Genomic DNA, 18,540 nt, shown 5'->3' on the forward strand with positions numbered 1-18,540 from the left:
CAGCATCCACTCGGATAGCTTCCCCAGTAATCCAGGAAACCATAGAGGAACCCTGTTCCCTCTGCCATCCTCTCCAACTGCGGTGCCACTGCAGATTGAAATTTGTGTCCTTTTTTCCCCAGAAATATAGCTTTCTTTTGGTGGTATTTTATCACCTCTGCGGGTTTTATTTTTTTGCTATAAACAAAAAAAGAGCGACAATTTTTTTTCACTATAATAAATATCCCTCAAATAAAAAAAAAATCTTAATCAGTTTAGGCCAATATACAGTATCTCACAAAAGTGAGTACACCCCTCACATTTTTGTAAATATTTTATTTTATCTTTTCCTGTGACAACACTGAAGAAATGATACTTGTCTACAATGTAAAGTAGTGAGTGTACAGCTTGTATAACAGTGTAAATTTCCTGCCCCCTCAAAATAACTCAACACACAGCCATTAATGTCTAAACTGCTGGCAACAAAAGTGAGTACACCCCTAAGTGAAAATGTCCAAACTGGGCCCAATCAGCCATTTTCCCTCCCCGGTGCCATGTGACTCGTTAGTGTTACAAGGTCTCAGGTGTGAATGGGGAGCAGGTGTGTTAAGTTTGGTGTTCTCGCTCTCACTCTCTCATACTGGTCACTAGAAGTTCAACATGGCGCCTCGTGGCAAAGAACTCTCTGAGGATCTGAAAAAAAAAATTGTTGCTCTACATAAAGATGGCCTAGGCTATAAGAAGATTGCCAAGATCCTCAAACTGAGCTGCAGCATGGTGGCCAAGACCATACAGCGGTATAACAGGAAAGGTTCCACCCAGAACAGGCCTCGCCATGGTCCACCAAAAAAGTTGAGGTCACGTACTCAGCGTCATATCCAGAGGTTGTCTTTGGGAAATAGATGTATGAGTGCTGCCAGCATTGCTGCAGAGGTTGTAGGGGTGGGGGGTCAGCCCGTCAGTGCTCAGACCATACGCCGCACACTGCATCAAATTGGTCTGCATGGCTGTCATCCCAGAAGGAAGCCTCTTCTAAAGATGATGCACAAGAAAGCCTGCAGTTTGCTGAAGACAAGCAGACTAAGGACATGGATTACTGGAACCATGTCCTGTGCTCTGATGAGACTAAGATAAACGTATTTGGTGTCAGATGGTGACAAGCGTGTGTGGGGGCAACCAGGTGAGGAGGAAAAAGACAAGCGTGTCTTGTCTACAGTCAAGCATGGTGGTGGGAGTGTCATGGTCTGGGGCTGCATGAGTGCTGCCGGCACTGGGGGGCTGCAGATCATTGAGGGGACCATGAATGCCAACATGTACTGTGACATACTGAAGCAGAGCATGATCCCCTCCCTTCAGAGACTGGGCCGTAGGGTAGTATTCCAACATGATAACCACCCCAAACTCACTGCCAAGATGACCACTGCCTTGCTAAAGAAGCTGAGGGTAAATGTAATGGACTGGCCAAGCATGTCTCCAGACCTAAACCCTATTGATCATCTGTGGGACATCCTCAAACGGAAGATGGAGGAGCGCAAGGTCTCCAACACCCACCAGCTCCGTGATGTCATCATGGGGGAGGGGAAGAGGACTCCAGTGGCAACCTGTGAAGCTCTGGTGACCTCCATGCCCAAGAGGGTTATGGCAGTGCTGGAAAATAATGGTGGCCACACAAAATATTGACACTTTGGGCCCAATTTGGACATTTTCTCTTAGAGGTGTACTCACTTTTGTTGCCAGCAGTTTAGACATTAATGGCTGTGTGTCAAGTTATTTTGAGGGGACGGCAAATGTACACTGTTATACAAGCTGTACACTCACTACTTTACATTGTAGACAAGTGTCATTTCTTCAGTGTTGTCACATGAAAAGATAGAAGAAAATATTTACAGAAATGTGAGGAGTGTACTCACTTTTGTGAGATACTGTATATTCTTCTACATATTTTTGGTAAAACAAAAATCTAAATAAGAGTATATTTATTGGTTTGCGCAAAATGTATCTCGTCTACAAACTATGAGAAAGATTTATGGAATTTTTTTTAAATAGTAATGGCCATGATCTGTGATTTTTAGTGGTATTGCAACATTGCGGCGGACACATCGGACACTTTTGACACATTTTTGGGACCATTGACATTTATGCAGCGATCAGTGCTATAAAAATGCACTGATTACTGTGTAAATGATATGGTAGGGAAGAGGTTAACAATAGGGGGCGATCAAAGGGTTAATTGTGTGTTCCCTCACTGTGTTCTAACTGTATGGGGATAGGATTGAGTAGGAGAGGGGACATTTCGCTGTTCCTACCCCTGGCCATGCGCATCAACGTCGTGCGTGCCCTCTAGCGGCTCTTAAAGGAACCAGTATCTGTATGGGGTTTCGTGCAGGGGAGCCATTCTGCCCCCATATATGGAAGGGAGTCGGTCAGGAACCGGTTATTGGAGGGAAAAGGAAGGCATTAAATATCTCAGAGTTTCCAAACCTTCCCTGCTCCATTTAAAAACTAAAAATAAACTTTTGGCCACGCACACTTCAAGTGACAGGAGTGTTCCAATCATATAGCCATTTCTAATATGCCAAGGTTAAGGCTTACCCACCTGCCACCCAATTCATCTTTCAAAAAAGAAAAATCAACGAGGATAAACTGCCATTAGGATGTTACCTGTGATTGAAACAAACACTTCCGCAATGTAGAGCCTGGTAATATAAGACAATTTCCTTTTTTTTATGCAGCGATAGGCCCCCGTTATATTCTTGTAGGCTTTTCCAACCCGCAAATTGGACTCACTGTCCAAAATTTTCATAAAGACTCCATCCTTGTAAAATTCCACCTGTGAAAAGTCCAAGCCAGACCGATGGTGGCAGTCCAGGGTCAGATCATCACCTTCATTGATAATAGGAGGAGCTTGTATAATGAGGTCACCTGAAATGTAAAACATTATCCTAAGTTATTTTTGAGTAACGTACTTGCTGCCAATGTTAACTAGTCGGCATATACAAAAAATATATTTTGATTTAGAGTAAAAACTGTGGGATAAATCATCAACGTCTCCCATATTTAATAGAAAATATTGCCTATGTACAAAGTTGTTCAGAGAGGATGGTGGACATGGAACTGGAAAAGGTTCTTGATGACCAAGTTCATGAGTGTCTAAAACAGCCTTTCTCAACCTTTTCAACACAGAGGAACCCTTGAAATAGTTCTCCAGTCTTGGGGAACCCCCTGCTAAAAATTAGAAATCTACAACTCATGATACATTAGTGTGATGGTCAGTGGGAAGAATGGTCCTTACACTTGTGGTCATTGGGAAGATTTACCTCCTTACAGATAGCTAAAAATATCAATGGTGCCAGTGGGAACTTATTTGAGAGGCAGAAATGGCCCAATGCTGAAGGAACCCTTAGCAACCTCTGGAGGAACCCTATGGTTCCACGGAACCCTGGTTGAGAATCACTGGTCTAAAACCTGAGAGCCCTATTCAGACAACGACCAACAATAATAAATTTAAATATTTAACATGAACCTGTAATTTTCCTAAAAGTTAGTCTCATAGAAGGCAGCAGTGAGCTACTCTAGTGCCAGTAGTTGTGAGCCTGTTCATTCTGAACGTATCTCTCTTTACGTACACTTAGTGGTCTATTGATAGAACATTTGTTGGACGAATGTCAAAATCGTTGGCCCAGCCTGGAGGAATTTTCCTTAAAGGGTTTTTCTTATTGTATTCTTCATACCAAGGGTTAGAGTTATAACGTGACTGAATTGGATGGCACAGTTTTGTAGTGGTTAGCACTCTTGCCTAGCAGTAAGAAGGGTCGCTAGTTCATAATCCCAACCACAACACTACCTGCCTGGAGTTTGCATGTTCTCCCTGTGCCTGCATGGGTTTCCTCCCACCATCCAAAGACATGCAGCCTGGAGGAATTTTCCTTAAAGGGATTTTCTTATCGTATTCTTCATACCAAGGGTTAGAGTTATAACATTACTGAATTGGGTGGCACAGTGGTGTAGTGGTTAGCACTCTTGCCTAGCAGTAAGAAGGGTCCCTAGTTCAAATCCCAACCACACCACAACACTACCTGCCTGGAGTTTGCATGTTCTCCCTGTGCCTGCATGAGCTTCCTCCCAGTATCCAAAGACATGCAGGTAGGTTAATTGGCCCTCATAAATGAATGGGGACCTTGGATTGTGGGCTCCTTGAGGGTAGGGACATGTGATGTGAGAGTGCAATGTACAAGGATAGGGACAATTGTAGACACTCACTCAGGTTGAACTGGATGGACCAGTGTCTTTATTCAACCTTACTAACTATGAAACATATTTAGTTGATGAACGTCACAAGAATTGGCCCACCCTGCATACATCTTCCCATATTTTCTCAAATTGTTTAATTTTCTAGGAACGTCAGCTCCATCTAGTGGCTGAAATGTTGCATATTTTCCGACCAAGGTATTTAAAAAAAGAAATTCAGCATTTTGACCACTAGATGGAGCTGAGGATCCTAGGAAGTATTCTTAATAGAGAAAATACGGGAAAATTCATGCAGGCTGGGCCATTGCATGCAATGTTCATCCAACAAATGTGTTAAAACTAGACCCCTTTGGTGTGGATAATACAATAAGAAAAACATTTAGCTTTTTTTTTCACCCCCTGGGCTATAATGACAGTGTCTCAACTTTTAGATGTTACATTCTATTTTTTCTTCAATTAAATTGGACAGTTTTGCATAGGGTTGGGAAGAGGAAGTTCATGACCCTTTATGTCTACGTCAGGGAGGTTTCCCACCACCATTTTGTTATTCATTTGAAGGTCATTACAAAAGACATGGGGGCCCACATAACGTCTGGAGGAAACCTCCACACACAGAAAGACTTCTTCATAGTAAGAGCTGTGAATGTGTGCAATAGACTCCCTCAAGAACTAGTTATATTTTTAAAAAGAGCCAGATGCTTTCTTGAATGCACAAAACATAAGTGCATAAATCAAATATTAACATTTAAAGGCAATAACACCAGGGATTGCTGATCCAGGGAATAACCAGTTGCCTTCAGGGGATCTGGAGGCGTTTTCATCCCCTCTGGAGCAAATTGGACCATGCTTTATATAGATTTTTTTGCCTTCCTCTGGATCAACTGCAAGTATAGGGTTCTTTATATGGAGGTTATAATTTTTTTTTTTTCTATCGGTTAACTTAGATGGTCATTTTCAATTGGACTGTCCAAATGGATTAACTGTCCAGGCAATAGCATAGAAAGTAAAGGGAATCATCGGAACGGACACAGAAGCAAGAAAATCCATCTGACTCTTCACAATTCTACTAATAAAAGGGCTTTATTGCTGTCTAGGTCTTCTTTGAGAGTTCCTCCTCACTTCTTGTCAGAGGACACAACAGGAAGTGAGGGGAAGTCTCCCAGAATGGAGAAACACAGCACCCAGATGAATGAATGAATTAAATATTTGTAAAGCGCACAACGCGAACTGAATCGCCTCAAGGCGCTGTGAAGAGCTTAGTTGTCATCAACTAGAAGAGGAAGGTCTTGAGTTTTTTCCTAAAGGCCTGGTGGTTTTCTTCCAGGCAGATGTTGGTTGGTAGAGCGTTCCATAGCCGAGGTCCTTGGACAGCGAATCTCCGATCTCCCTTCGATTTGTACAATGCTTTGGGAACGAGGAGGAGGTTTTTGTTAGATGATCGTAGACTGCGGCTTGGTGTGTAATGATTTATTTTCTCAATTAGGTATTGAGGAGCGTCTTTATGCACGCATTTGTGGGTGAGGCAGAGGGTCTTGACTGTGATCCGATTCTTTACGGTTAGCCAATGTAGGTTCCTCAGGGTAGGGGAGATGGATTCCCAGAGTTTTTTTTCCTGTTATCAGCCTTGCCGCCGTGTTTTGGATAAGTTGTAATCGCGCAAGTTGATATTGGGGTAATCCTATATAAAGTGAGTTTGCGTAGTCCAGTCGTGAATTAATGACTGTTCCGACTACCACTGCTTTGTCATTCTTTGGGATAAAGGGGATGAGTCTACATAGCAGGCGTAACAGATGGTGAGCACCACTGACTACTGCTCCTATTTGTGCATCCATTGACATTTGTGAGTCAAAAATTACCCCGAGACTCTTGGCCTTGGTCTTTGGGCAGCACAGTGGTGTAGTGGTTAGCACTTTCACCGAGCAGCAATATGGTTGCTGGTTCAAATCCCGACCATGACACTATCTGCCTGGAGTTTGCATGTTCTCCCTGTGCCTGCGTGGGTTTCCTCCGGGTACTCTGGTTTCCTCCCACACTCCAAAGACATGCAGGTAGGTTAATTAGACCCCATCCAAAAGAATTAGCCATAATATGTGTATGTGTATGTCAATGTTGTAAGTGCGTCGGGACTCTACAGGTTAAAGGACCGCATAAATAGCTGCAGATGTACACCGGTGGCAAGAAAAGCACCCTGAGGCGATTCAGTTCGTATAGGTAGCGCTATATAAGTCATTCATTCATTCATTCAAAGATGGTGGGTGGTGTCCAGGAGGTCTTGGTTTTGGAATTATGGTTTGAGTGTAGGATAAGAAGCTCTGTTTTTGATTAGTTGGATGGAAGTGGTAACCCTTTCCCATTCCATTCCATCCCAAACTAAGAAAAGTTTGGTAACCAAAAACAGATATTTCATCTAGTACAGAAGTAATTGATTATTTTGTACTTTTTACTTACTGTTGGAAACATCCAACCTGACAGGATCACTTAAATGAGTTACGCTGGACCGACATTGGTAATATCCACTGTCATTCACGCTTGCAGATTGAATTGTAAATCTCTGTTGGGTCTCCTTTATCTTCTCGTTGTCTTTGTACCAGTAAAACGTCTGATCTCCTTTCATGTTAGAATCCACGTTACACATGAAAGTCATGGATTCACCAGTAATAATTTTCCCAACATTTGGCGTGAAAGCCACCACGGCCATACCTAAAAAGACACAAAAAAATACATTCAACAAGTATCATTTTTTTGTTTGTCTGATTGTTTTCATCTATTTTGCTGAAAAGATGCTAGGACATTTCTACTAGCGTTTTATTGTTTTAAGTGAGGAATTGAACTTACCTGGGTTTGGTTCAAGCAGGGTTTGCCGAACTTCAATGAAATTTGGATGACACACCTGAACCCTACTGAAATCAATGGAAACCAAATGTGTAAAAAATGCCCATTTTGTGGGCTAATAGGCAAAGAGTTGTCAAAACGTAGAATTGGGGGTGGGCACTGCCCTGGGGAACATTTACCGGTGCAAGCAATGTTTATAATATTACTAAGCAAAGTAAACTAAATAAAAACACAAACAGAAGGCATGTCCATGTTGGCACTGGGTGAAGGCTGCTTTTAGCAGAGCTCTCAGAACCACATCTTTTATCCTCCATCCTAAGCGTGCAGTAAGTCTTACCTACCCTAGAACACCTTTCACTCAGTGGCAGCCCGTGCATAAGGGGCGCAGGGGTGCTTCTCCCCCTATCCATGTGTCCGGCCCCCTAATCTACATGCGGACACTGGACGCATGGATTTCAATGGTTTTTTTTTTTAGACGCACATGATTAGAGCCTGAGGCATTAATTAGCTTAAAAAAAGGACATGATGCACCCTGATCCCGACAAGTTGTGTGTCAATAGCAAATTTATATTCGCTATTGTCTTCCTGGTTCTCCTCCCGGCCTATCAGAAAGTGGCTCCTGAGGCCGATTGGCCAGGAAGTCTCAGGACCCACTTCCTATTCAGACAGGAGATGAAGCAACGGCCACGGTAGTGAGGTCTCCAGGGATGGCTCACCTACAGCGGCTCAGCTACATCCAGCACTTCTCCTGGCTCGGACAGGAGAGGGAGGAGGAGATTAGATCGGAGTGTCATCTTGGGCATCTGCCTCCGAAGGTAAGGAGGCCTTCCACCTTCCCGTCCGTCCCACCCGTCTCCCGCGAGGGGGAGAGAGTGGTGCTGGTGATCGCCACCTTCACGTCCATCTCCCATGGGGGGGTAGTCTCCCACGAGGGGGGGTGGTGCTGGTGTTACCCGCCCTCATGTCTGTCTCCCATGAGGGGAAAACCCCCTGTGTCTCCCGCCAGGGGGGTGGCATTGGTTTGCCGCCGTCCCCAAAATATTGAGCACCAGCCACCACTGCTTTCACTACCTCATTGCTGCCACTGGGTCATGTCCAGAAGGAAGAATCAAGCCACTATCCACTACACTGGTGACTGACTCCCAGGACCCGGTGGGTGAAGCCAACACAGTTGACATTACTATTCACATGGCATTCACACAGATTGAGCCTCGGGATTCACAGCAGCAGGAAACCGAGTACCTCACAGTAGTTATGAATGTCATACCTACTTGCCAGTCACCCCTGACTACTAAAATTTAAACACCTGCTGTCCAAAATTGGGCTCATTAGGAGGGAAATAGACTCCTTCAGAGAGTATATTGCAGAGGTGGAACAGCAGGTCTTCTCCACTGAAGGCAGAGAGACCAATCATGTTGCTGACTCAAACACACTAAAAAAGAAACCTTTGAAAACCTAGCAGAGGATGCGAAAAACCTTAACCATCAGAATAACTTGTGTATCCTGGACCTCCTTGAAGGGGTAAAGGGGATGGATCCCATTACTTTTAATGAACACCTGCTCACAAAACTGCTCCCTAATGCTAGGGTTTTCCTCCTTCACTGTGGACCGTGCTCAACATATTCCAGCAACCGTGGGTAAATTCTAGACATGTGCAGAGTAAACTATTTCGTTTCGGAATTTCGTTTTCGTCCGAAAACTTAATTTATTTAGTTACTCCCGAAATTCGTTTTTATTTATTTCGTTTTTCGTTCAAAAATTGCATTCGTCCGAAAATCCACATGAATTACGGTCGAATCTGTCTTGGAAGGCTTATGGTGTCTGTCAATGTATAAAGAAGATTTGACGGAGCTAACTATATAGCATACTTTAGAACCCTATTAAAGTCTATGGGACTCCAACGTTCAAAATCTAAAGTGCTAATTTTAAAGGCTAATATGCAAGTTACTGTCCTAAAAAGTGTTTGGGGACCCGGGTCCTGCCCCAGGGGACATGTATCAATGCAAAAAAAAGTTTTAAAAACGGCCGTTTTTTCGGGAGCAGTGATTTTAATAATGATTAAAGTGAAACAATAAAAGTGTAATATTCCTTTAAATTTCGTAGGGGGGGGGTTGTCTATAGTATGCCTGTGAAGGGGCGCATGTTTCCCGTGCTTAGAATTGTCCCTGCACAAAGTGTCATTTATGCAGGAAAAAAAGTCCTTTAAAATCACTCGCAGCTATAATGAATTGTCAGCTCCGTAATACAGAGAACACTCATTGAAAGTCATTGATAAAAAAATAAATAAGAAGGGGACCCCAAACGTCCCCAGTCTCTTCTGTACCTTTACATCCCACGGCTGCCTCCCTTCCCCACCACCCCCCCTCCCCCCTCCTCTCTTTTTCTCCTTTTCCCCTCTTTTCCACACCCACACCCTTCTGCCCCTTCTCCTCCAACCTAGGCACACAGACATACCACTGCACTCCATGTCACAGACCCCCAACATGACGTCACTCCAGCCTTTATCCAAAGCGTCTTTCAGGAACCTACATGAAGCGACTTGGAAATCTATTACCTACCTTGCCCTACCATTTACCCCTGGATCTCTCTGAAACGGATCCATCCCCCCTTGCTTTGAGCTCCAACCCTATCCCCCAGATGGACCCTCCTACCTCACTGGGACAGATATCTCCTTAGCCCCCTGTTGCAGATCATACCAAGCCCCCCTTATGCTCCTCTCCATCTCAACTCCCCCTTTCTCCCACTCTTGGTAGTTGCCCTGTACCTAGCAGTCTGCACCTATACATCTCACACCTTTATGGTCCTTTCAGTCCAAGAATGTTCATGTACACAGTCTTACCGAACTCGATGTATGTTTAATTTGCAATTTTGTTGACATCTTACCCCCCCGATTGTTGGGGATCTCGCTGTATATCTGAACCTTTGTGCCTATTACCTCTTTTCAATAGAATTGTTTAAAAAAAAAAATAAATAAATAAATTTTAAAAAAAGCGTAGGGGTCCCCCAAATTCAATTACCAGGCCCTTCAGGTCTGGTATGGATATTAAGGGGAACCCTGCCTCAAATTTAAGAAAAAATTTGACGTGGGGTTCCCCCTAAATATCCATAACCAGACCCTTCAGGTCTGGTATGGATATTAAGGGGAACCCCGCGTCAAATTTAAAAAAAAAATTGACGTGGGGTTCCCCCTAAAAATCCATACCAGACCCTTTATCCGAGCACGCAACCTGGCAGGCCGCAGGAAAAGAGGGGGGGGATGAGAGAGCGGCCCCCCCTCCCTCCTGAACCGTACCAGGCCACATGCCCTCAACATTGGGAGGATGCTTTGGGGGTCTGTGACCCCTCAAAGCACCTTGTCCCCATGTTGATGAGGACAAGGGCCTCATCCCCACAACCCTGGCCGGTGGTTGTGGAGGTCTGCGGGCGGGGGGCTTATCAGAATCTGGAAGCCCCCTTTAACAAGGGGACCCCCAGATCCCGCCCCCCCTGTTTGAAATGGTAAGGGGGTACAAAAGTACCCCTACCATTTCACAAAGAAAATGTAAAAAATGGTTAAATAAAACAAACACACTTTTGAAAAATTCCTTTATTAAAAATAAAAAAATAAAAAAAAGATTCCAGCGGCGGTAATCCACTTTTGCTATCCAGCGACGGACGGTCATCTCTCCAGCGATGTCTCATCTCATCCAGCGCAGCGATCCATCCTTCTTCTGTCTCCTCCACGGAGACACTACAGGCATTCCGGCGGCTGACGTTTCTTATATACGGAGGGCGGGGCCACCCGTCACCTGACCCCGCCCCCCTCTGACGCAAGGGGAAACCCAGGGTTCCCCGTGACGTATGGGTGACCCCGCCCCCCCTCTGATGTAACGGAAATCTGCCTGTGTTACATCAGAGGGGTGCGGGTCACCCCTACGTTACAGGGAACCCCGGGTTTCCCCTTGCGTCAGAGGGGGGCGGGGTCAGGTGACGGGTGGCCCCGCCCTCCGTATATAAGAAACGTCAGCCGCCGGAATCCTTGCAGTGTCTCCTCCACGGAGACAGAAGAAGGACGGAGGATTCGCTGCGCTGGATGACATGAGACATCGCTGGAGAGATGACCGTCCGTCGCTGGATAGCAAGAGTGGAATACCGCCGCTGGAATCTTTTTTTTATTTTTTTATTTTTAATAAAGGAATTTTTCAAAAGTGTGTTTCTTTTATTTAACCATTTTTTACACTTTCTTTGTGAAATGGTAGGGGTACTTTTGTACCCCCTTACCATTTCAAACGGGGGGGGCGGGATCTGGGGGTCCCCTTGTTAAAGGGGGCTTCCAGATTCTGATAAGCCCCCCGCCCGCAGACCTCCACAACCACCGGCCAGGGTTGTGGGGATGAGGCCCTTATCCTCATCAACATGGGGACAAGGTGCTTTGAGGGGTCACAGACCCCCAAAGCATCCTCCCAATGTTGAGGGCATGTGGCCTGGTACGGTTCAGGAGGGAGGGGGGCTCGTCCCCCCCTCTTTTCCTGCGGCCTGCCAGGTTGCGTGCTCGGATAAAGGGTCTGGTATGGATTTTTAGGGGGAACCCCACGTCAATTTTTTTTTTTATTTGATGCGGGGTTCCCCTTAATATCCATACCAGACCTGAAGGGTCTGGTTATGGATATTTAGGGGGAACCCCACATCAAATTTTTTCTTAAATTTGAGGCAGGGTTCCCCTTAATATCCATACCAGACCTGAAGGGCCTGGTAATTGAATTTGGGGGACCCCCACGCTTTTTTTTTAATTTTTTTATTTTTTTTTTTATCAATGACTTTCAATGAGTGTTCTCTGTATTACGGAGCCGACAATTCATTATAGCTGCGAGTGATTTTAAAGGGCTTTTTTTCCTGCATAAATGACACTTTGTGCGGGGACAATTCTAAGCACGGGAAACATGCACCCCTTCACAGGCATACTATAGACAACCCCCCCCCCCCTACGAAATTTAAAGGAATATTACACTTTTATTGTTTCACTTTAATCATTATTAAAATCACTGCTCCCGAAAAAACGGCCGTTTTTAAAACTTTTTTTTGCATTGATACATGTCCCCTGGGGCAGGACCCGGGTCCCCAAACACTTTTTAGGACAGTAACTTGCAGAATCTTTTCTCTCTGTCAAATCTTTTTTCTCTGTCGGATATTTTCTCTATATAATCTTGGACTAATAGAGGTAAGGTCACAGGTTCTATAGACACATTGTTGTCAGAGTCATGTCGAATCTCCTATTCTATATCGAACTGTTGTAACAATGAAAACTAAAATAAAGCATTTATTTATGTCGGATCTTTCGTTTTTCGGATTTTGTGCTTTCGTTATCGTTTGTCAAAACGAAAACGAAAATAGCTGAAATTCGGACGAAAATGTGTTCGGACGAAAACTAATGCACATGTCTAGTAAATTCCACTCCACATTTATTTTCAAGCTTCTACACTTTAAGGATCGTGATCTAGTCCTATGTGGGGCAAGTGCTCTGGGAGACCTTCTCTATGGTAACAAAATCATAAAGTTTTTGACCAGCTCCCCAAGCTGTCATTGGCAATATAAGGGAATAGGCAGCAGTGGGGGGGCATGATTACTAATGTTATTGGCCAAATATGGCCATGTGGCCATATTTAGCAAAGTATGTCACCCCCTGTCCCCACCTCTTTGCTTACATGGCTGGAGATTACCAGTCATGTAAGTGAATAGGCCAGATAACATCAGTGGTTGGTAAGGATACACAGGCGCCTTGAATGCGAACACTTCGTTCATCCTTAGTTTTGAGTAAACAAATGGACCAAAAGCCAAAAAAGGCGTTTCGATCAATTTCTATATCAAGTTTGACCATTTGGTCTGAATGAAACCAAAAACCTACGAAGTATATGTCAACATTAAAGTGGCCCTGTACTAATGATAGCTCTAACCATATCACTAAACCTAACCCTTTGTTTATAAACAAAGTTGTTTGATCACCATGCCAGTGTTTACTGGATAATAACCTGGATTTGTTGGAAAACATAATGCACTTTTTTTTTGTATTCAAATTTTGCATCATAAAATGTAAGGCAAATTTCTCAAAACAAGACAAAATCTGTAATTCAGCTAATTTCTAGAGGATATTTAGGAGTTGATTTACTAAAGGTAACAGAATTTTCACTTTGCAAAGGAATTTTCCCTTAGTTTAGTACACCAAGTACACAAAGCACTTGCGTAGAGCTGACCTTCTAATAACATCTGTCGTTTCATAAACAGCCTCCTAAATAGAAGCCTATGTTCTACACACACCTTGTATTTGGATGGAGATCGCTTTGCTTGTCTTGGTCACAGTTCCTTTTTTATTAGACACTTTACAGGTATAATCCCCAGAATCTTTTGGCTGCACTGACTGAATCTCGTACTTCTCTGATACACCAGGTTCCCGCACCTGCTGCCCATCTTTGTAGAAAGTAAAAACCAATTCTGTAGACTGTTTCCGGGGACTGAGGACGGTGTGACAGGTGAGAGTCATGTCCGCACCTTCATTCATTGAGTATGGGCTGACTAATACTTCCGGGGGAGAAAAAAGATCTAGAAAATGAAATGCAGGAGATACAGGGGAGAGTTATAATTAAATAAATCAGCCATAAGACAAAAAATAAATATCTTTTTATCTCACTTTTACCTTGCCTAGATGGTCCATGTTGTACAGTAAATCGTTTGACCTTGGTGTGGACTTATCTCTACTCAGCAGAGAGCAAAAGGCAAAACATGACATCTGTTTTACTTTCTAGTTAACATCATATCAGTTGAAGCTCATCTACTACAATCAATTTTTAATGTCTACACCAGCCTTTCTCAACCTTTTCAACACAGAGGAACCCTTGAAATAGTTCGCCAGTCTCAGGGAACCCCTGCTAAAAAGTAGAAATCTACAACTCATGATGCATTAGTGTGATGATCAGTGAGAAGAATGGTCCTTACACTTGTGGTCATTTCCAAAGAATTACCCCCCTTACAGATAGCTGAAAAGATCAATGGTGTCGGTGGGAACTTATCCGAGAGGCAGAAATGGCCCAATGCTGAAGGAACCCCTAGCAACCTCTGGAGGAACCCTAGTTGAGAATCACTGGTCTATACCATGGGTCTTCAAACTACGGCCCTCCAGTTGTTCAGGAACTACAATTCCCATCATGCCTAGTCATGTCTGTGAATGTAAGCCCTTGTACACACGGTCGGACATTCCGACAACCAAATCCGTCGGATTTTGTCCGTCGGATTTTGTCCGAAACTGTTGTATACACACGGTCGGACGAAGTTGTCGGAAAATCCAATCATTCAGAACGTGATGACGTTATTTCGTTACAACGGGACTACATTCAGGCTAGTAGCCAATAGCTTTGATGTAGGAATTTGATCTGAGCATGTGTGGCACTTTGTCCGATCGGAATTCTCTACACATGATCGGAGTATGTCCGATCGGAGCATTTTGTCGGAAAATTTTACAAACAAGTTGGAAAACTAGGTCCGTCGGATACTCCGACGGAAACAGTCCGATGGAGAACACACACAGTCGAAATATCCGTCAAAACGGTCCGATCGGACACATTCCGTCGGAATCTCCGACCGTGTGTACAAGGGCTTAGAGTTTTACAATGCCCCATGAGATGTGTAGTTTTACAACAGCTGGAGGGCCGTAGTTTGAGGATCTCTAGACTGTCAACTATTTAAACATTTTACCTAAATAGTTTAAAGCATATATGAGCAAAAGTATTTAAACCCTCTCCAAATGACTGAATATTGGAATATTCAGTAAAGGGTACAGGTAACACTACGATATAAACATTTTAGACAACTGTGCGCCTCCAGCCTTGTGGCAGCACTTTGGAGGAGACCCAATTCTGATCCAGCCTTGACTGTGGCCCAAGCACAAATCCATGAACACCTTTGGGGTAAATTTGAATTCCAAATGCAAGCCAGGTCTTCTTGTCCAATATCAGTACTTGCTCTTTTGGCTGAATGGGAGCACACCCCCAAAAAACACACCCAGGGGTCAAAGCCCATAGGTTAGGCCACACTTTGATCAGTCTGGTGTGGAGGAACTTGAGTGGTCAGCACAGAGGCCTGAACTCAACCCAAGTTAACACTTGTGGAATGAATTTGAATGTCAAATGCAAGCCATATCTTCTTGTCTAATATACTGTAAGTACTTGCTCTTTTGACTGAATGGTACACTTAGCCCTTGTACACACGGTCGGAGAATCCGTTGGAATGTGTCCTATCAGACCGTGTTGTCGGATAATCCGACTGTGTGTGGTATGCATCGGACTGATTCCGTCGCAATATCCGTCGGACCCAATTTTCCAACTTGTTGGAAATATTTTCCGACCAACTGGTTTGATAGGACATACTCCGATCATGTGTAGAGAATTTTGATCGGACCAAGTGCCACGCATGCTCAGATCAAATTCCTACATCAAAGCTTTTGGCTACTAGCCTGAACGTAGTCCCATCGTAACGAAACTACGTCATCATGTTCTGAATGATCGGATTTTTCGACAACTTAGGCCGCGTACACACGGGCGGATTGTCTGTCCAACTTAGTCCGCTGAACCGTGTTTCAGCGGACAATCCGCTCGTGTGTGGGCTTCAGCGGACTTTTTCAGCGGACAATCTGACGAACAAAGTCTTACGGAATTTCCGTAAGACAGTCCGTTCAAACTTGGTTTTGTCCGTCCAAACTTGGTTTCAGCGGACAGTCCGCTCGTGTGTAGGCAAGTTGGACAGACTAAGTATGGCACATGCTCAGAAAGGATTTACACGGCCGAAGGTTGCATTGCAGTGTATAGGACGTCGTTTTTCTAGTCCCGTCGTACGTGCTGTACACGTCATCACGCACGCTTTCAGCGGACTGTCTGCTCATCGTGTGTGGTCAAGTCCGTTCATGCTAATTTTGAACGGACTGTCTGTCGGATTGTCTGACGAACTTAGTTGGGCAGACAATCCGCCCGTGTGTACGCGGCCTTAGTCCAACCGTGTGTATGCAACAGTTTCGGACAAGATCCGACGGGCAAAATCCGACGGATTTGGTTGACGAAATCTCCGACCGTGTGTACAGGGGCTTACACTTACAAAATCTTGTGGAAAGCCTTTCAAGATGAGAAGAGAAGTCTTTTATATCCATTAGGGCGGACCAAATCCATAGTCATAGTTTTGGAATGGAATGTCCAATAAGAAGGAACAGATGATATAGTAAAAGGTCTGCAAGCGTTTGCCCATATTGTGTATTACAGATCACAATCAGCTATTGGTACTTTATTGGTTTAAACCTTTTAAAATGTAAACTTAATGTTGTACTCCAATCAGTCAACTAAATAAACAGTTACTTGCATACATATAAATCGTTTTACCTATCAATTTGCAATTCTGGTGTACCTTTCCTGTGACCATTCAGAAAGACAGCATAACCAGGTCCTTTACTGCTATTACATTGAAGCTGAACTTCTTGGTCAAGAACACCTCTCTATCTATACAAATGGGACGATGAAGTAACAGAAATTAATTAATGAGGTTGTACCTTTTCTCTTGTCTCCTGTAACATTTATACAGTGTTGGATAGAGATGTGAACAATGAAAACATTTGTTGTGTTTTTGCTTTTTTTTTTTGCTAAGTTAATAATTTTGTTTTTCGTCACATTCATTGTGTTAGAATGATTGCTTTTTGGAATTTGTTTCCGTATATTCGGATTTGTTTCATATATTCGTTACTTTCTGATCAATTTGAATTTCGGATTTTGAATTCTTTCCATTTTATTCTATTCTATTCAAAATTTGACAGTCAAAATTAGGAAGATGGCTATATTCTTTCTGTTTTATTCCATTCCATTCAAAATTCAAATTTTGACATTCAAATTTAGAAAATAACATTTCGGAAGACATCTATATTCTTTCTATTCTATTCTATTTTATTCTAAAATGCTATTCTTTTTTTTCTATTATACTCCTTTGTTTTCTATTCTATACTGTTGCATTCTTTTATTTTCTATTCTGTTGTGTTCTGTTTTCTATTCCTTTCTAATCTATTCTATTTTATTATATTCTATAAAGCAGCATGAGTAGGATTCATCATCTTATTTGACTTTTATTCCTCACTGTATTCATTGAAATATATTTATATTTCAAATTGAAATTTAAATTAATTTTCAAATTCAAATTCATTTTCAAATTCAAATTCATTTTCAAATTCTATTTCATTTTTAAATTACAATTCATTTTAGAATTCAAATTCATAGAAATTGTTTTGTTATAATTTTGTTATAATTTATTTTGGATTCATTGAAATTGTGATTCGGACATTATAGATACATCCGAATCCCTGAATAACGGAAATTTCATCTGAATTTTGATTCGTAACTAAATAAATTGCACATGTCTGTTGGGTAGACAGCCCCATGCTTACCAACAGAGCCCTGATTGAAACAAAAACATTGGGAGAAGGTTTTCAAATGTTACCTGCTACTGAAATAAATTCCTCCGCAGTATAAACCTTTGAAGCTGAACCGGTGTTTATAAATCGTGTGCACTTGTATTTTCCACTTGCATCTTTGGACACATACCCAAGGCTTAAATCTGGAAGATTGTCCCCAAATTTTATCATCTTGTCATCTTTGTAAAATGTTGTGTTTTTGGCTACACCGGTACGCCACATGTAACATTTCAGTGAGACAAAGTCCCCCTCATGGATAAAGTTTGGCACTTGCAAGATGAGCCAGACTAAACAAAAAAAAAAAAGTGCAATATAAGGACTATTTTAAATATATTATTATTAATAATAATAACAATAATAATCAATTTATCTGAATAAGTAGGTTTTTATTTTTCTTCACAGTAAAATACTAGAACATTTTCCCAATTTTTAATTTACTGTATATTAAAATCTGCGCAATCATGACAAGTAAAAAACAATTACATTCCATAACTACAAGTACTAGAATTTAACCCGTCTACAAAAGTAACAATATACTTGCTTTCTCATACTGGTGTAGACTAGAGATCTAACGTTTTAGAATGGGGGTGTTTAGAATATAAAGTATATCTAAAGGCAATGTTTTTATTTTTTATTGTGTAGAAAAGGTAAACCCTTGTATTTTTTATTTTTTTTTATCTATGTTCCATTGGGGGAAATGTTCCCTTCACTTCCTATCCTATAGACACAATAGGAAGTAAGGAAGATCTCACCAAAGTGAGGGGAAATCCATTCTGAGACAGTTGCCACGTAAACAAGGGTCTTCATTGGAAGATTTCCTGTCTAAATCTTTTCTGGGGGCAATTCGATATCGTACATAATTTTTTTCTCACTACTCACTTTCAGACCTTGTGAAAAAAGTCACCAGGACACAGAGAGAAGGTGTCATGGTTATGCAGTGATCTTCCTGTGTTTGCTTACCTCCCCTCATGTCTTCAGACTAGAGGCCAGCCACTTCCACCTGGTGGTTTTTA

General features: G+C 42.6%; 1 protein-coding gene across 3 annotated transcripts in view; it reads right to left on the reverse strand.

Annotated features, from left to right (window-relative positions):
* LOC143942668 (Fc receptor-like protein 5) overlaps positions 1–18,540 on the reverse strand; it is a 69,990-nt gene that overhangs the window by 26,701 nt on the left and 24,749 nt on the right. For all 3 annotated transcript variants that reach the window (XM_077464047.1, XM_077464045.1, XM_077464046.1), the window contains exons 8-11: positions 17,554–17,814; positions 13,351–13,632; positions 6,676–6,927; positions 2,641–2,901 (exon numbers count right to left, since the gene is read on the reverse strand). In XM_077464047.1, coding sequence (XP_077320173.1) covers positions 2,641–2,901; positions 6,676–6,927; positions 13,351–13,632; positions 17,554–17,814 — 1,056 coding nt within the window. The remainder of the gene's footprint in view (positions 1–2,640; positions 2,902–6,675; positions 6,928–13,350; positions 13,633–17,553; positions 17,815–18,540) is intronic.

This window comes from Lithobates pipiens, unplaced genomic scaffold (genome assembly GCF_037356315.1).
Source record: "Lithobates pipiens isolate NorthernLeopardFrog02 unplaced genomic scaffold, aLitPip1_a1.2 Scaffold_30, whole genome shotgun sequence".
Lineage (NCBI taxonomy): Eukaryota > Metazoa > Chordata > Amphibia > Anura > Ranidae > Lithobates > Lithobates pipiens.